Raw genomic sequence first — 20605 nt, 5'->3', positions numbered from 1 at the left:
AGTGTGACAGGGTATATTATCCTGCTGAAAGAGGCCACCTGCCATCAGGGAATACTGTTTCCATGAAGGGGTGAACTTGGTCTGCAACAATGTTCAGGTAGGTGGTACGTGTCAAAGTAACATCCACATCAATGCCAGGATACAAGGTTTCATCACACAGCAGCGTCACACTGCCTCTGACGGCTTGCCTTCTTTCCAGAATGCATCCTGGTGCCATCTCTTCCCCAGGTAAATGACTCACAGGCACCTGGTCATCCACATTATGTAAAATAAAATGTGATTCATCAGACCAGGCCATCTTCTTACATTGCTCCAAGGTCCAGTTCTGACGCTCAAGTGCCTATTGTAGGGGCTTTCAGCGGTGGACAGGGGTCAGTCAGCATGGGCACTGACTGCGACTACGAAGCCCCACATGCAGCAAGCTGTGATGCACTGTGTGTTCTGACACCTTTCTGTCATAGCAGCATTACTTTTTCAGCAGTTTGTGCTACAGCAGCTCTTCGGTGGGATCGAACCAGACGGGTTGGACTACGCTCCTCACGTGCATCAATGAGCCCATGTGTGCCCATGACCTGGTCTCCAGTTCACCACTTTTGGTAGATACTAACCACTGCATCAGACCTTTCACCTTTAACCAATTATGTTTGATGATTTAGAAACAAGCCCCGTGCCTTGTGGACAGGTTATGCTTGCAAACACACGGAGCGGAGACAGCGGCAGCAGCCAAAGTTGGAGGAGAAGCAAAACGATGATGTATCGTTGTCAACGGGGACACATACATCCATAGTTTCACCTTGCTTTCTGGATACTGAAGTTCTGACCTAAAGCAGACGGTAAATATCCATTGTGTCCTAAAATATGTCTACGAGACATCAACACCACAAACATCATTATTTATTTCGACCTACTTAACATATTTTAGTTTTTGATTTGATTAAAATGTTATTTAAATTAAATGTTATTTAAAAAAAAAGCAACTGTACATGTTAGTTATTGTTCACAAATGGAAATTATTTGATTTCAAGTAAGTAGGAATATTCTTGTTAAAATAGCATTAACTGACGGGAATTATTTTATTTTGAATATTCGATCAAAAATATAATACATCTAAATGCCTTTATGATGTCATTCTTTATATAGCCTGCCTATCAATTGTTTTTAAGTTCAATAAATTCAGATAATATTTGACCAGAATCTCCCTCATTTGTCCAGGATTTTGAAATCTTCCAGGACGTGGAAGCATGTGGACCAGCACAATTTTTTTCTAACGGAAACTCTGCACAGCATACCGGGAGCAGCCTACAAGACCTGATGCTCTAACCCAGTCGTTGAGCCATTACAATTTGGCCCGTGTCAAAGTCGCTCAGATCCTTACGCTTGCCGATTGTTCTCGCTTCCAAAAAAAAAAAAAAATGAACTTCAAGAACCGACTGTTCACTTGCTGCCAATTATATCCCACCTTTTGTGGTGTGCCATTGTAACCAGATGATTCAAGATTCAAGAGTTTTATTTGTCACATACATATACATACTTTCATACATATATGCAGTGAAATGTCAACACAACGCACCCGGTGATTACACATAATATGTCCTAGACTGAACACAGTAGCTACCTAGAAAATAATTTCTACTTGACCAACTAACTGATTCCTAAAACGTAATGCAGTAAGTCGAATGCTATAGAATAAAAGAAAAATATATAGAATTAAATAAAATAAGAACTCAAGGGTAATGCAGGGTGGGGGTACAGAATAGATAAAGGGAATAGGCTTATGTATATGGGATAAACTTATGTATATGGGATAGGCTATTTATGTATATACAGATATGTGCATTAAAGTGGCATGTGTATAAAGTGAGGTAGTGTGTGTGAGATATACAGCACAGTATACAACAGTACGGTGCAGCAATATGGTAACACTGAACAACCCAGAACAGTGACACAGTATGCGGTACAGTATGCTACATACAGTACAAGAAAGGTAGTGGAGCCTATGTGTGTGGCTCAGTGAGGACCCCTGGTGAGTTCAGCATGACAGTTCTTATGGCTTGCGGAAAAAAACTCTGTCTCAGTCTCTCTGTTCTCGCTGTGTGACTGCGGAGGCGCTTGCTTGACCGCAGCAGCTGGAACAGTCCGTTGTTGGAGTGGTGAGGATCCTTCATGATCCTGCGGGTTCTGCTACTACACCTCCTGGTGTATAGGTCCTGCAGGGAGGGGAGTGTAGTTCCAGTGGTACGTTCAGCTGGACACACCACCCTCTGCAGGGCCCGCCTGTGCTGAGCAGTACAGCTCCCAAACCAGGCAGTGATGTTGCCTGTCAGGATGCTCTCCACCGCTCCACAGTAGAAGGACTTGAGGATGCTCACCGAGACCCGGAATTTCCTCAGCTGTCTGAGGTGGTAAAGACGCTGTCTTTACCAGTGTCTGTTTGAAAAGTCCATGTTAAATCCTCTGTGATGTGGACTCTGAGGTACTTGAAGCTGCTCACCCTGTCGACAGAAGTCCCATTAATAACCAAGGGGGCGTGCGTCCTCAGTTGTAAACCACGCCTCAAGTCCACAATCATCTCCCTAGTTTTGCTGACGTTCAGGTGTAGGCTGTTGTCCTGGCACCAGAGTGACAGGTCAGCCACCTCCTCGCGGTAGGCCTTCTCATCGCCGTCGGTGATCAGGCCCATGACAACGGTGTCGTCAGCAAACTTGATGATGGTGTTGGAGCTGAACCTGGCCACACAGTCATGTGTGTACAGGGAGTACAGTAGGGGGCTGAGTACGCAGCCCTGGGGGGGGATCCTGTGTTCAGAGTGAGGGAGCTGGACATGTGCTTCCCCACCCTTACCACCTGGGGCCAGGCTGAAGTCCAGGATCCAGGCACACAGCAGAATATTCAGTCCAAGCTCCTTCAGCTTGACAGCCAGTCTGGAGGGGACTATGGTATTGAAAGCTGAACTATAATCGATGAACAGCAATCCGTCCGGACGGTAGTCATTCAGGCAGGCTGGAGAGGCGATCTTCGGGCCAGGAAGGACGGTGGACTTCTTGAAGCAGGACGGGACTGATTCAGCCAGGGAGATGTTGAATATTGTAGTGAACACCGGGGCTAGCTGGTTAGCACAGGTCTTTAGTACTCGCAGGCTTCCTGGTGTTCACTCTCATCAGAGTCCTCCTGACGTCATGCTCCGACACTGAGAGTGTGCGCTCCTCCCCAGCAGGTATAACTCCAATTAGCCGGCGAGCTAGCGGTGCTGTTTCCCGACTCAAACCGTGCATAAAAAGGAGTTCAGTTCGTTGGCGAGGGAGGCGTCCACACTTGTGGCTGGGGAGGAGCTGCTATTATAGCTCATAATTGTCCGCAGCCCCTGCCGCACCAGCAATGATGAGCAATGTTATTCATTTCACCAGTCAGTGGTTTTATTGTTGTAGCTTAGGTTAGCAGCAGATCAGCAGTTCCTTGTGCAGGAACACAAGTAAATGAACCAGTGTGGGCGTCTGAACAGACCTGTCCGATAGGATAGCAGCTTTAGGAGAAATTAAAAAAAGTCCACTCCAATTCTCTGATACCTCTATTCCACTGCAGACATTGGCACATTAATAGACAGGAATATCCATGTATCAGTCCATCATTTCATATCCGATTTAAAATTCAAAATAAAAATCTGAAGTTATTGCCTTTTTTGCTGCATGCAGGACTGTGAAATATTTTGAGTGTGGGGACCACAGCAGAGAAGCACCACACTCCCCACCAGGCTCCGAGCCACTCCAAAACCGCCCCAAGCCAGTCTCTGAACCGGAGGAGCGTCTCCACTCCCCATCCGATGCGCACACACACACACACACACACACACACACACACACACACACCAGGTTTACGTTTTTCATTTTGTTTACAAATAAGAACCTAAGGAAATTAAATCAATTCCATATAAAAGAATATGAAATAAATTCAATTTCTGAGGTCGTAGTTTTTTCAGACAATACACTTCACAATCAGGGTTAGAAGAACACTTAAAGTCACAACAACGAGAGGGAAAATATCACAGTAATTTCTTTACATGCAGTACAAGAACACTTTAATACAATGAACATTACAAATAACCAATAATAAATCCAAAACTGCTCTGAGCAGAGTGCGGCTCTCTCCCTCAGCCCCATCTCCATCCTGCTCTGAGGGATCAGTTTCAGAATGCGGTAAACGGTAGCTGCACTTACACCCTTTCAATCAGGCTGTCATTAATTGTTAATCTGCGCACACACACACACACACACACACACACACACACACACACACACACACACACACACACACACACACACACACACACACACACACACACACACACACACACACACACACACACACACACCCCGTATCTCTGTCCTCTCAGTTGTTGTGTATCTGCGCTGGACAGCGGATCACATTGCCACGGCTCATTTGGCGCCCAGTGGGTGCGTAATAATCACTGGTTCTATGCAAAAGCCACTTGTCCTCTGATGGAGAGGCCGTCCCCGGCGCCGGTCGCATCCTTTCAGCATCGCTGGTATCACCTGGGGTAATGACCCCCTTCTCGGCCGGTCGCCATAGCAACGGGTCATTTTATAGATATTTATTTATTTTGTGGCAAAGACACGAGTCTGTCAAAGAATGTGTGAGTCCGCAAAGGAACACTCCTGAGATATAAGCTTCTGGCACCAGGGGGCACTGTGGCAGTGGCAGCAGCAGCTGTCTGCGTGCGGGTGTGCACAGAGTATATGTGGGTCACTTGCACAGCATAGGATGTATGCTTTTGTTTGTTTCTCCTCTCTCTGTCAGACTGGGGGGTGGGGCAGGGGGGGTCAGAGAGGGGTGGTGGAGTGTAATCTCACTATATTATGTTTACATATCAGATGGGGGTCAATGCGGTGTTCGACACGGAAGATCACGCACATCATGCACATTGGGCCGTGTTAGGTAGGCTGTCGTGTGTGTGTGTGTGTGTGTGCGTGTGTGTGTGCGTGTATCTCTTCAATTGGGGTCAGAAAATCACACCGCTAAGGTCTCCCTTGGCGTAGATCTTATTCAAACTAAATGGCATCGATCTGGGGAGTTTGTCCTTGAGTCACCATAAAATTGTTGACTACTAGACCCAGGAGCATGAGATTTTCAAGGACGCTGAACCGAAAAAAGCCCATTGGTTTGAGAAATCCCTGACTTCACTGGGACCACGGGGCTGTTCAGCCTGCTGGAGGGGTGGGGGTGAAGATAAAATAACTACAGTTACGGAGGGGGAAGTGACGTATCTTTATGTGATTGACGTGAGAATTCTGCACTTCAGAGACAATTATTTTTTTATTCTGCAAGCCACAGTATAAATTGTTAAACTTCATATAATATTGTATTATTAAGTAGACGTCAATACCTAACACCTCTTGAAAAGTAAGCATAAGGGCTTGTAAGTGAAACCAGAGAGGAGGGCAGGGCCCAAGCCATCGTGTCACTATGGCTCTATGCTCTCTCAGCGATCAAGCATTAAAAATGTATGTTCAAAAAAAGAAAAAGAAACTTGGTCTCACTCACAAAACATGCATGTGATCAGATTTGATCGTAAAGTGCAGTACCCAACATCTCCATGGAAACCTTACAGGTTCATGTTTTTCATTTTTCCTCATCAAAGTTATTGGGCACAATCCAAAGATAAGTGTGCTTTACGGATGGAAAGTAAACTCCAGTTGAGCCAAACCTCATACAATGAAAAACTGTCACAAGGCTGCATTTTTAGACAACATATGTCAGAGAATTAGCTGACCAAGTACCGCGTGATGGATACACTGCAAATGGAAACATACAGGAAGAAGAGCTGACAGCAGCTCTGTCACTCAGAAATGCTTAGGACAAAAACGGTTTAGGACATGGCCATCATAGGATACACCACAGTTTACCTGCAAATCTCCATGACAGAAAAAAAATCTAGAATTTGGCTGCATTTCCCCACACAAAACAAACAAAAGACAACTCTAGTTGTAATGAAACTTAAAGGAAAACAATTACCTGTCGGCGAGCTTTTTGGCGAAGCCGAAGTCGGTCAGGCGAATGTGGCCCTCTCCGTCCAGCAGAATGTTCTCGGGCTTAAGGTCGCGGTAGACGATCTCTTTGGAGTGGAGGTACTCGATGGCGCAGACGATCTCCGTGGTATAGAAGATACCCGTGGTGTTGCTGAAGCGCCCGCGGCTTCGCAGGTAGCTGAACAGCTCGCCGCCGGGCACGTAGTCCATCAGCATGTACAGGAATTGCTCGTCGTGGTGCGTCCAGAACCTGACAGGGATGCGGAGAGGGTACGGAGCGTCCGTCGGGGGGGGTAAATCAGACGGGGCTCTTTAAAGTATGTTTCCAAGGCCGTGTGCGAATTACTCAAACGTGTTTGGGTTGACAATTTCAGAGCTGCTGCTGAGGTGAGACGGTGGTTCAATGAGGGAATGTGAATTTAAGGCAAGGATCTGGAATGGTGCCGTTAATTACCCGGTTGAGGGGAAGGCAAACAAACAAACAAACAAACAAACAAAAGTCTAGTCTGTGCTGCTGCAAAAGGAAGAGCTATCTGCTGTTCCTCCAGAGGAGTGGGATAAAGGTGTCTACTCATCCCCCCCACTACTCAATGCTACAGAGAACTGAATTCATGGGAAGGGAATTCATGATTTTCGTGACAGAAATATACACTTAGATTCTTTAATCTGTCATTATAAAATATGATGGAATATAACCTCTCATCCTTTATTTGACATTCATCTGCCGGTTTTCATGGGCATCGGTACGTGACGTAAATTACCAAGACAGTGTTGATAGTTTCAGTATAAAAAATAAGGAAATTGGTATTGAAGCAAGCATCATTTAGGAAACAGTATTGAAATCAAGCATTGGTAAACAATACCAAGGCCAAAGCTCTGAAGCTAAGATTAACGTTAAAATCATATTTAATTGATTTTAAGGCCATTGGCGTAGGTAGAAACTAGGATAGACATAAAAAAAATAAAAATAAATCCGAACTATTGCCTTCAAAGGAATAGTCCGCTGAAGGAAATAAGCACTCACAGTCGAATGAGGAAGGGGTGGTTGACCTCCGTCAGCACCTCCTTCTCGTTGTGGACGTGCTGCTCCTGCTTCAGCCGGATCACGTCGGGGATCTTCATCTGCTTCAGTGCGAAGAAGGCCCTGCTCTTCTTGTCCTTGACCAGGAAGACGCGACCAAAGGTCCCTGTGCCTGAGGGGGCGGCGGAGAGCGGAGGAGTGGGTGATTTAAACGGGGCGACAGGAAAGTGCCGCGATGGGCGAGACAAACACAAGCTGTCAGGTTTAAAGAAACAAAGAAAAAATAAATAAAACACAGAAGAAAGCAGGGCTGGGTGAAATGATATTATCATAGTATTTTTGACTGTAACATCATAATTGATTATTTGGCAATATTTTGGGTATGACTATTGGTGCTTTAATAAGAAATATTTGAGAAACAATCAGTAGAAATGTGGATATTATGACCTAGCAGGTGATGTGTTGATTACAACAGAGAACAGCCTAGAAGCTGCAGTTAGAAATTGCACACCGCTTCTGTACTACAGCCTTTAACACCCGATAATATAATATCGATATGTTGCCTCACCCTAGAACAGAGAAAAGCACAGGGAGTAAAATTGATTTTGAATTAAAAGGTGAAATTATTGCTTTGGTGTGCACATTAAAATGGGGATGGGAATTTTGGCGACAGCCAGTTCAGCGTGTCCTGTGGAAATGTTCCCTTACTGGGTGGAGGTGATGTCGGGACATGGACTGTCAACGGGGGGGTTGGGGGCGTGTCGCCTTCGTACAAATTGAGTTCTCTTTCCTTGGAGGCTCTCATTCCCCCCCACTAACATATCTAGGCTAACATTTTCCATCATGTAAACTGCGTCAGCGTCACCATTGTTATTATGTTCTTTAAAAGATCACACAGGATTTAACTAATTTAAATATCAGCAGTCTCGTCACCACGGTCACCTTTCCACTCATTGGAACTTTCTCCTTCATGGAATGTAAAGCATTCCTCTGGGAAACATTGCATTGGAAACCTTACATGTTGTTGTCACTGTGTTGTAACCTGTTTACCAAGATACCAGTCGACAGTGCTGCAGGAGAGTTGCAGCCCTCTCCTGGCAATTCCCTGATTTTCATCGACAGCGCGCATGCCTCCAATAAGGTTATTTTTTTAAATTATTTGAGTTAGGTTAATGTTTTTCATTTTCAATACAAGTAAGAAGGAGTAGTGGGCAGGGAAGGAGTAGTGGGCAGGAATTCACAACGGCTGAGGTTGGGTAAACACTGCAGTTCCCCTGGCGACCATTACACCTACAACTTTTCTTGTCATGTCATGTACATACAAAAAGAGAAGGGCGGGGGTTGTGTCATGTTGTATCATGAGCTACATTGGGATTGAGAAGAAATGGCTCATGGGATTGCGTCAGTGGTGTGAGTCAGAGTCAAAAGCCCAATCCGATGTCGCAACTGCACAGTGGAATGCGGGTTGTCTTGCGTGCACTCGGCTTTTGCCTACAACGGTCCTGTTGTCTACAATACCCCGGGGCACTGCCTTGGCAACCAGGAGGGAAGGTAAACAGCAGGGGAAGTGTATTTTTTGTTGTTTTTGGTTTCCCAACCATTATTTATTCATGAGGAGGAGACATGAGAAAGGTCTGTCAGGTATCGTTCCCACCCCTAACACCCTTGAAAATCTGCTGAAATGGATTGCCAAAGGCAACTAGAGTTGTTCTGATACCAGTTTTTTAAATGCCTCCGATACGGCCTAAAATGCTGGATCAGGTATCCGAGAGTGCGTGAGTCTTTGCAGCCATCCGATATCACAAAATTTATCAAGTGATGATTGTTATGTTGAATAATGAGACCGGAGCCATAGTCACAGCTTATTCCATTAAATCAACATAGTTCACAACAGAAAATCAGCCACTACACTGTCGCAAACAGTTTAGTTTTTAAGTTGCTATTACAGTGTTTTATATTGTTACTCTACTATTTAAAATTTTAAATGTCTATTATTTTACTAAATTGTGGCTGCACTTCAATAGTTTTTTTAAAAGGAATGTTATGAATCGTTATTTATCATTGTTATTTCAAGATTCAAGAGGTTTATTGGTTTATAATAGGTTTATTTATTCCTAGAGTTATTTATTTATGTTCTTTTTCAGTGACGACTGCCTGTCAAAATAGATAATAAAGTTCTATGGCATTCATTCTCTGTATCGATAAAGAAAAGATGGTATCGGAACATCTCTAAAGGGAACCTTGTTTTTGCCATTTAAAATTCTTCCTATAGCAATAGGGCAATAGAGTTTTGGTACTCAATACATTTAAGGTATCAATTGAAATAACATAATACCAAGTTGTATCAAAACTTCTCCAGTCAAACAATACCGGCATTCGATTGTGTTTGTACCCAGATCTAGAAAAAATAAAAAAACGGCCTGTATAGTTTTGCCTCACTGCAAGCGTATCATTGGCCCAGGACCACAACAGCTACAAGCCAGCCAAGCTTTAATAATTCCTCCTGTACTGGGTATTTGTTGAAAAGGACACTGCCCAATACTTAATTGTTCAGTTTTGGATAGTAATTAAATAGATATTTAATTAATCTGAAAAATGTTTCAAATGTATTTGTGTGAAAATAACTTGGATGGGGAGAGTGATGGCATTTTAGGCAACTGAGTGCTTACATTCATATGATGGGTATAGTAGAAAAAAAATGTATCGAATGAAGTACTCTATTGGTATCACTTTTAGGGTACTGGTACCGGTATCGTAATTTTTTAAACAATACCCAGGACTATATGGCACCCACTGCTGCAAGTGCCAACTTCTCTCTCTAATATTGATGCCAGCTTGTAGCCTGGTTTTGGGGAGAATCTGCTTCTTTTATCACTGGTTCCCTGCTTTTGCTCATGCGTGAAGTTCAATTACGAAGCACACTACTATTTTCATTTGGAGAAATTGAGTAGGACGGCAGGACAGGAAATTTAGGCGGCCTTTGTCGTTTCCAGTTGTCATCGCCAAGTTGTGGAAGTGCTGCTCAAGGTGAATTGTACAAGATGTGTCGGGCATATGCAAGGGTAGACAGACACAGAGGCGCACTCTTGTGCCAAGTTCTCTGACAGGAAAAGGTAAGGGGAAAAAATTCCCAGGAATATGAGTTGGTTTTGAAAGGTAACTTGGCAAAAAGTAGCACCGCCAGAAAGTGGGTCATCTGTGACACCCTGGTTTTACCTACTATCTGTGGGGCTTGAAATTCCTGCAGTGTGTAATGTCTGAGACAATACTGTGCTAATCAACAAATCCCTCAAAATCTGTACATGCAGCAAATACAATAAAAACATACATTTCTTCCTTCGAATGATTGGAATTTTGATTTGTTCCGACAGGAACATGGCTCTCAAAGTGCTGTATGCACTGGTAGTCCCGCTGTGATATTTTACTCACTCATGTAAACTACTGCGGTAGTTTACATGAGACAGTAAAATAAATCTAATGGCACAAGAGAGTTGCCTCATAATTTCAATGACAATTAAACAACGGTGAGCAGATAAAGAGCTTTAGCTGATTTGTTTTAGACAGCAAATCCCTCTCATCAGACAAAATGGCTTGGCAAATTGGATTTTTATGCGGGCACATAAGCCGCAAGCTTTCTCCCAACAGTGTGGGATGAGTGCCATTTGCTTCTGCGGCACATCTCCCTGGCAGATATATTATGCTTGTGCTGTGTTGCCTGCATGTAGCGCCTGATGGACATTGTTCAGCTAGATGTCAACCATAAAAGTATGAAAAGAAATGGCATAAATTAGGAATACACATTGCAAAACATTGCGTTAAAAGGCAGTGTGATTAATGAAAAAGGGCTTTCAGGATCCATCAGCAGACCCTGCTGCTGCTTTCGACGCCAACGCACGAGCAACTCCTGTTAGCTGCAAACAAGGCCTTGTTGTTGGCACGTAGTAGGGCTGAAAATAGGTGGATGGATTTGGAAAAGGGAAGCAAGTAAATTATCGATCAGAATGCTAATTTTTCTCATCCTTGCACAGGGATTGCCCCCCTGCTACTGGTGTAGGTACTAGATGTGCTTGGCCTGGCAGATCAGCTTGCACATCCAAATCACAGAGTGAAACAAACGGTTATGAAAGTGAGTGCCAGCGAGTGCTGGGCCGAGATGCAGGGCGCACCACTGGCCCATCTCATCCGCACTGTCGGGGAGGTGAAGTGGCTACGTTTTGTATGGGAATTATAACCGGATATTTTGCCCTGCAAGTTTATAATTGATAGGTTGTTATTTTAATACATTTTACCAGGCAAAAATAATTGAATTACCGGAGCCAAACATCAAGGAAGTGACGTTGTGCCGTAAAGCATAATGCAGTTTTCCCGCGGTTTCGTAACCGAACACCAAAGTTACATAATGCAAGGATGACCTAGTGGTAGGGTAGGCAGGGTAAGGTAGGCAGAAAAACAATAACCTAACTCAGAATTGGAGCAGAATGTTTTTTTATTTGTTTCTCCTCCAGACAGCAGTGCGCGCCGGCTCCCGTACCTGTCTTTTTATTTTAGATCTATTAATTGCCGTTTATTTCCTGCATGTATGAAACTGCATTTTTTAAAACACAACTGAGGGGACCGTCCAAGTCCTTACTCCGTACTGTTTCAAAAAAACCTGTGCGTCCACTGTCGGGACGCACGTCTCCCCGTTGCTTTCGGTTGCTTTGGAACGCAATTTAGTAAAAACTATAAAAACATTCGTTATTCACACCGTAGTCATCTCGTAACAAGTTCAATCACATCCATGCGAGCTATTACATACAACAATAGCATATACAGTTTACAAATTCATCGCATTAGGATACACCCCTTGAAATGCCTCATCTCGTAAAGTTACCGAACATGTTTACCAACCGGTGATGCACCGATTGCAAATTTTTTGGCCAATTCCTATTTCAGATTTTTTAGTCTAACCTGCAGATTCCAATTTCCGATCTGCTGTGCGTCAATGACAAATACATTTCCGTGATCTGATCACATTCACGTGATTGGACAGCAGCACATACTGTATGGACTACCGCTGCAATTTTCAGTTACCACAATAGTGAGATGGCTGATTTTGACACTGTTTATTATTGTTCATTATTCACCATGAAACAATAGTAGAACATGTGAATGTCACTGAGTTCCAATAACATTTAATATCGGACTGTCCAAGTTTCAGTATGATTTAACTCACCAAGTTTTAGTAGGACCCAACACATAACTAATATGGAAATGTCCAGGTCAAACTGCAAATTAAGGTCTCTTTCACTTTAAGTGCAAATATACATTTATATTATATTTATACAGTACTTTTCAAATAAATTGCATTCGTTACAAAAAAATAAACAAATAAAATAAATGGCTGACTCTTCTTAGTATTCATTACTGGAAGTCTTCCTTCCCTCACTGCGCAATAAACCAACTGAATCAAATCCAACGACTTGTTTTACTGAGTGACTCCTCAAGAACCAAGTCTTAAAAAAAGAGTCAAACTTTTCATCATGAGCGGAGCTCCACTGTGACAGCGATAGATACGCAGACAGCACAATGTTAGAATATTGTCAGGTGATTAGATTATTATTTATTTTAATAAGATAAATTCATAATTTATCTAATCTTCTTTGTTTACCTTGAAGTACCTAGCAGGTGGGCTCTGCAGAGGGTGGGGCATTCAGCCCAAAGTACCACATGAACTACCCTCCCTTCCCTGCAGGACTTATACGCCAGGAGGTGTAGTAGCAGAGCCCACAGAATCATGAAGGATCCTCACCACCACAACAAAGGACTGTTCCAGCTGCTGTGGTCAGGTAAGCGCCTCCACAGTCACGCAGTGAGAACAGAGAGACTGAGCAGAGTTCCTTCCCACAAGCCATAAGAACTGTCACCGGGGGCCCCCCACTGAGACACACACATAGGCCCCCACTGCCTTACAGTACAGCCTTACTATACTGTATGTGGCATACTGTATCACTGTACTGGGTTATAGTATACCGTGCTGTATTGCTGTTCTGTGTTACTGTATTGCTGTGCCGTACTGTTGTATACTGTACTGTATATTCCACACACTACCTCAATTTATTCACATGCCACTTTACTGCACATATCTGTATATACAGTGTATTCCTTTAATTTCTATTTTGTATTCCTACTTTGTTACCCTTTTTTTTTTTACTCATATTTTATTGTATTTACTAATCAGTTTGTTTAGTTTGTTACTTAGTTAGCTATTGTGCCACTTAGAACTTATTGTGCATAATCAATGGGTGCGTTGCATTGTCATTTCACTACATATATGTATGCTAGTATGTATATTTACATGACAGATACACGTCTTGAATCTTCAAACAGCTTACCTTTCTTTCTTTTGCTGTCTTTTTTTGAGCATCAACTACATATCTCAATCAATCGGTGCATCTCATTTTTTATGTTATCATTACGGTCACATTTTTGTACTTAAGTATAGCTCAGCCAGTTCTCATTTTACATCAGCAATGCAGTGGTTCACCTTGGTGGATAATAAAGTACTGCTCAGTGTGCTGTGTATGTTGAGTGAGAGGAGAGGGAGGGCCTGTAGAACCACAGGTCATAGCATGTGGTCCAATCTGACGGATGTAGTTTAAAAACCCAATAAATGTACAGTATTGTTTTGTATTTATACATTCATTGATTTCCTGATTGATTTCCATCATTAAATTACAAATATATATATATATTTTTTTTTTTTTGCGTTGTTTCAGCTGGCATTTCATACCTGCATATTTTGACTTAGAATTGCGTAGTTGATACAAAAAATGCGTGCTGGTTGGCAGGTCTGCTAATGTTTTGTGGACTGACACAAAGAGCCATGAGATCAGCATTCATAATTCAGTGATTAGAATAAAATCCCAATGTTTTCACTTCAATGGGAGCTGTCCATATTGAAGGAGCAATAGACAACTTTTTTGCTTTTTCTTATCATTATGAAGTTTATGTTGATTGCACTGTGTAATGGCACCACCTGCGTTTGTATTGGTTCCTCGATAATCCTCGATATATATCACTATGCAATTCAGAATGCCACCGGGTACGAACTCCTGGCAAAATTATTGATTGTATTATACAGCAATGCGTCACAGGAAGTGCCTCAACCAAGCCGCAACTTTTAGCAGAAATGGCGGACGGTGGACAATCTACTCCAGGTAGATCATACACAATTGGTTGAGAAATGTAGATGTTAAAGTGGGGGTGGTAGCTCAGGAGGTAGAGCTGGTGGTCTAGTAATCCAAAGGTTGCTGGTTCGATCCCAGGCTCCTCCTGCTAGCATGCTGTAGTGTCCTTGAGCAAGACACTTAACCCCTAATTGCTCCTGATGGCTGCGTCCGTCGGTCTTTGAACAATTTTAAGCCGCTTTGGATAAAAGCGTCTGCTAAATGACTAAATGTAATGTAAATGTAAATGTAATGTATCCAGAAAAACTGCAGCTCCCTATTTACAGGCCAGTCTTGCCCATTCCAATATGGCGGTGACATTGACGTATCACATCTACGAGCCGAAGCAGTCAATGCAGTGTCTACTGTATGTACAGTGTATGTCTATGATTGCGCAACAAAATAAAATTGAACTAAAATTGTGACAACTTCAATTTACCTCTTCAGTGAACATGCTTCTTTCTTCTCTCATTTTCCAAAGTGGTGTTGATCATTCACGCAGAGCACTCTGAGCAAAAGCAATGCGATCCGGTTGTCTTTGCGACAGTGCTCTCAGTGTCTGAGCATGACATCAGAAAGGCTCTGATGCATGTGAACACCAGGAAAGCTGCAGGCCCAGATGGCATATCTGGGCAGGTACTGAAGACCTGTGCTAACCAGCTAGCCCCTGTGCTCACTCGGATATTCAACGCCTCCCTGGCCGAGTCGGTGGTCCTATCCTGCTTTTAGAGGTCCACCATCATCCCTGTGCCAAAGATCGCCACTCCAGCCTGCTTGAATGACAACCGTCTGGTGGCCCCTTACCTTGGTGGTTATGAAGTGCTTCAAGAGACTGATTAAGGATTACATCAGCACCTCCCTCCCCCGCACCATTGACCAACTGCAGTTTGTGTACCGGCCGAACAGATCCATGGACGACGCAGTCTCCCAGGTACTACAAACCACGCTCACGCACCTTGATGGCCAGAAGGGGGGGCTATGTGAGATTGCTGTTCATCAACTACAGTTCAGCTTTCAGTACCATAGTCCCCACCGGACTGACTGTCAAGCTGAGGGAACTAGGACTGAACCTGCTGTGTGCCTGCATCCTGGACTTCCTCACAGCCAGGCCCCAGGTGATTAGGGTGGGGAGGCACACATCCAGCTCCCTCACCCTAAACACAGGATCCCCCGAAGGCTGCGTCCTCAGCCCCCTGTACACACAGGACTGTGCGGCCAGGTCCAGCTCCAACACCATGATCAAGTTTGCTGACAACACTGTTGTGATGAGCCTGATCACCAACAATGACGAGAAGGCCTACTGCAAGGAGGTGGCTGATCTGATCTGAGCAGTGGAGAGCATCTCTGTCTGGTTTGGGAACTGTACTGCTCAGGACAGGCGGGCCCTGCAGAGGGTGGTGCATTCAGCTGAACGTACCACTGGAACTACCCTCCCCCCCTGCAGGACTTATACACCAGGAGGTGTAGCAGCAAAGCCCGCAGGATCATGAAGGATCCTCACCACCCCAACAACGGACTGTTCCAGCTGCTGCGGTTGGGCAAGCGCTTCAGCAGTCACGCAGTAAGAACAGAGAGACTGAGACGGAGTTTCTTCCCAAAAGCCATAAGGTCTGTCAACGCTGACCTCACCAGGTGCCCTCACTGAGACACATACATAAGCCCCCACTGCATTACTTGAATGTATGTTGCACATTGTACTGCATACTGTACTTTTCTCTGGTTTATACTGTGGTATACTGTACTGTATATCTCGACACACACTACCTCACTTTATTTACATGCCACTTTACTGTACATATCTGTATATACATAATAGTCTATTCCTCTTATTTCTATTCCGCATCCCTGTTTAGTATACTACCTTTTTATGCTCTTTTACTCTATTTATTAACTGAATTACTTTTTAGGAATCCATTAGTTCAGTTCTGTTAGTTTAGTTAGTTAGTTAATTTGTTTAGCAATTGTGTCTTTGTACTTATTGTGCATAATCTCCGGGTGCGTTGCAATTACATTTCACTACATACTGTATATGTATGCCCATATATATAAGTTTGTGATATATAATAATCTGCACCTGTCTCATTTCATGACTGAGGCATTGATAAGCTTTCTGAAGATCAAATATATTTAGTTCCTTTGGTTCAAATAAAAAGGGATGGTCTTTATGTGAGCTGTGTGTGTGTGTGTGTGTGTGTGTGTGTGTGTGTGTCTGTTATTATTACTAGCTGCTAGTCCATGAAGAGCTATTCTCCTTTGTTGCCGAAACCGGTCAAGGCATCAAAATAGGGTGCTAAGTGCTGATAGACATATAGACAAACAAAAACATCAAGATGTCAATATTCTGTATAGAAGTTCATGACACCAAATTAGGCAGCCACCTGGCCTCAAGCTGAAACATGTTAACCAGACTTTTAATTATGATAAACACCTAATTTGGGGTGAAAATAATAACACAAGGGTCAATCATAAAGTTCTAACAAACCCGAAATAATAACTTACTCTATTAAAAGCATTAGAAGGATAAGACTTGTTGTAAATCAGCCGTGAAAATGAGGTATTGGCCAATTCTTACATCTTACCATTTGGGTACGACAATAAATGACATGATGATGAGTGTGTTAGTGACTCATACATTGTCATATGAAGTCCTGCCCGCCCTGGCCTTACTTCAACCCTGCGATTTAAATGTGATCCGAGGTTTAACAAACTGTTTTGTTGTGAACTCACCCACTGTGGCCATGGTCTCCAGGTCATCCAGGCGGTACATCCGGGTGTTCAGCAACGCTTCCTCCGCTGACACCCCGGTGTTACTCTTACATTCTCTCAGGGAGTTGGGGTCGGTGTTGAATCCAACCTTTGCTTTGGAAGATGCCATGTCTTTGACTGTTTGTGTTTTGGGCTCTGTTAAAACTAAAAGGCAAGTTAAAAAAAATGACTTTCTGACATGGGAAAAGGAGCGGAGACCACCATCACTGGCTGTTGACAGGTGCACTGCGATAGCGCGTTAACGCGTAGCGTTAGCCCGTTTAGCTAGCACCCAACCAGCACGAGTTACACAATACGGCATTAGACGTGGAGACAAAGACAAGTAGATAACTGTGATTTAAAAAGCAAAGGGACGTTTCCAGCACCGGCTAACTGGGTGATTTTCCATTCGTTCCAGGGTTGAGTTCGCCGCTTTCTCCCATTCTTCCCCCTCGTTCGCCGCCAGCCTCACCCAGTCCCGCTGCAGTCCCGTCTGCCTGTCTGCGCCCACATCAACAAGGAAGCGGCCGGCTCCAGTGTTGACAAAACGGACCAATCGATGTTAAGATGCCCGGCGTTTTTAACCAATGGGATGAGGAGAAGGGCGTGGCTGACAGTTAAGCGACACAACAACCGCGGACGTAGAAAATTGATCCAGTAAAATTGAAACAGGGAAATGAAAACAAATGAATAGAAAGTGTAAAAACAAACAAAACAAAGGAAGTTAAAATAATTCGTATGGACATATAAACCTATTTTTGCATGGTCCACTGTGGAAAAAAAAATAGCATTATATAAAATATATTAACACTGTTGATCGCTGTCGAGGATTAGCTCATCTAATGGAATCCAATATAATTGAGGTAAAAATAATGAATATCCGTGGTTAGTTGTAGAGGTTGAAAAACACAATGTCGTGATTCTTATCGTATCTAAACAAAAATAAATGGTAAGTAAAAAAGGTAAAGTAAAAATAATGAATATTTGAGAAAAGAGAAAAAAAAAAAATAATAATATATATATATACACACACACACACACACACACATACATACATACATACATACATACATACACATGGTCGGTTGTAGAGGGTGAAAAAGGGCTGTCGTAATTCGATTAAAATAAAATCTAAAATGAAGGAAGTAAAATGATTGAATGTTCAGGAAAAAAAATACTTGAACGAGATAGTCGTAGATGGTTGGTTGCAGGGGATGAAAACATTGTCTTCAAAAAGCATTCGTTTCTAATGTAATAAAAAAAATTAAAGGAATGAATATTGCCGAAAATAGACTTGAAGAAGAAATATATACACTGTACATGGTTGGTTGTCGAAGATGAAAAAAGGTCCTTTCAAATAGCATTAGCTACTTATCTAATCTGGGGAAAAAAGGAAGAAAAAAGATTGAATATTCGGCTAAATAGACTTGAACTAGCTATTTAAAGATGGTTGGTTGAAGAGGATGAAAAAAAAAAACTGTCTTTGAATAGCGCACTACTGCGACAAGCTAGACTTGTAAGAGAAGGGGGGTAGGTGGGGTGAGTTATTTGAAGGAAGCTCAAGACAATCATGCTACTGACCCACACTCAACACACAGCTGTCTTCAAGCCTCAGATGACTTTTCACAAAAAGAGCACGGAAGACAGGCGACGACAGACGAGGCGTCGCCCGTTGAAAAAAGCTTGTATTCTGGAACTCATCTTGAGCTTGTGGCTCTGGAGCCTGGAGTCACCTCAGCTGGCTTCTGTCAACAGCGAAAGTCTCACTCAAGGGCAATAAGTAAGGGTTCCATTTCCTTTCTACAAATCCCCCCCCCCCCTTTTTTTTGGGCCGCATTAGCAATGCATATCAGTGTGGACAATATTAGTATTCATGGGACGGCACGGCTTTCTGAGGCAATCTACGGCCTGAATGGAATAAATATGCATTATATTTAAAGTGAGGTAGCCTAACATTTGCACTCATGTCCTAAAGCTGTGAGAGAATTTCTCACTCCGACACAATGCCATTGAGGTTCTCCTTAAGCTTCCTCTCAAGCCGCGTGAATAGGTGACGACGGCGGGAAGCAGAAGAAGAAGAAGAAGAAGAAGAAGAAAGGATGGATGGATGGATGGATGGATGGGTGGGTCGGGAGGCAGAAAGCAAAAAGATAAGGTTCTGTTGAATTCTCCAACTTATGCGATTTAATCATGATCCATTCATCTTCCTCTCGGCCATTCTTATGTTAACAATTGGCGCGTAGAGCGATATCAGCTAACTCCATCACATGCTCAGTTCATTAGTCTTGTCTGTCAAAGCGAAGTTAGGAAAAAAACAAAGCAAAACTGAAAGCACAGTAATCAGAGGACAGAGCAGTAAATAGTCTTTTCATAATAAAAAAAAAAAATCCACGCGTCATTCGGTATGAGGTAATCTCCTCCCACCCCCCCATTTATTATGTGGTCTATGGATTTTTATAGCCTAGGAGAGTCCAATCGGCAATGAAGCTCTACTGTGGATGTCGACAAAAGTGTCCTCTTTGATCTGGCTCAGAGGCTTAACCTCTCTGAACATGATCGATCAATCGGCAATGAAGGCGGCGTTGCCTTTGTGAGGCTGTGACATACTGTATCATCAAGGCGTACTCTCTGAAATTGAAAATATTCCCTCACAACAGGCCCATGCAGAGACGTTAAGAGGAGTGGTGGGCAAGAGACTGAGTGAGGAAGTATACCTGTTACGCACTGTTGCGCACATGCCTACCTTACAACATCCTTGGTCACCATTGGACGTTGTTGTCGAGGCCGAAATAATAATCTGTGGATGCTGATATTTAGTGCTCTCTCCCACTACAATCCAAGGGGGAAAGATGGGGGGATGTTCTTGGGAGAGTATTTTGTGACATTCCCCTCTTGCACAGGGACGCGTACCACAGGACCGGACCGGACTGGTCTCTCGCATCTGTTGACCTCTGTCATAATATGGCCAACCGAGTGTGTAATTTTCCAAATGCCATTGCAAATTCACCGGCTGACCCCGCCCAGCCCAGCCCCCCGTGGTCTGATGTCGCTTCCTCGCCTCCGGTTGTTAACGATGCTTCCCAGCAGGTGTTGTTGGGGACCACTGCGACACTCTGTCTTCTGTCCAAGACAATGAAGGAGGGTGGGGACGGAGGGAGGGGGGTGGCTATGTCATAACTGAGAACAAGGTCAGAGGAGACGAAGAACCGCTGAGTCTGTTTGATATGAAAAAAAAAACAAACAGAAAAAAAAAAACACAGGTCTCCTTCCTTCGGGCTCATAATCAAGTGACGGCGCTTTTGAGCAAACCAAATAATGCCGGTAATTTCAAAAGAAAATCTCCCCCCGACGGTTTGTAATTCCTCTTCGCTTGCTCCGTCTCTTGTCTATATGCGTTCCTCCGTGTCCCCGTTTGAACGTTGCCTTCTTGCTTTCTATTTTTTTCCTTGTGTCCAAGGAGCTATAAAATTAAACCAGATGGATACAGGAGGGAATTAATAAAAATACAATTTTTTTTTATTACCGCATATGAAACTCTGCACAGAATCTCAGAGGGAATTTGATGCATCTTGAGTGTAGTTAAGACAGCG

General features: G+C 43.4%; 1 protein-coding gene across 1 annotated transcript in view; it reads right to left on the bottom strand.

Annotated features, from left to right (window-relative positions):
• prkx (protein kinase X-linked) overlaps nt 1–17470 on the bottom strand; it is a 42502-nt gene extending 25032 nt beyond the window's left edge. The window contains exons 1-3 of the mRNA XM_079996551.1: nt 16998–17470; nt 7066–7234; nt 6028–6291 (exon numbers count right to left, since the gene is read on the bottom strand). Of these exons, the coding sequence (XP_079852677.1) occupies nt 6028–6291; nt 7066–7234; nt 16998–17145 (581 nt within the window). The 5' untranslated portion in view covers nt 17146–17470. The remainder of the gene's footprint in view (nt 1–6027; nt 6292–7065; nt 7235–16997) is intronic.
• Nucleotides 17471–20605: the final 3135 nt, after the last annotated feature.

Source organism: Zeus faber, assembly GCF_960531495.2.
Source record: "Zeus faber genome assembly, chromosome: 2".
Lineage (NCBI taxonomy): Eukaryota > Metazoa > Chordata > Actinopteri > Zeiformes > Zeidae > Zeus > Zeus faber.
This window is presented reverse-complemented; position numbering and strand designations above follow the sequence as displayed.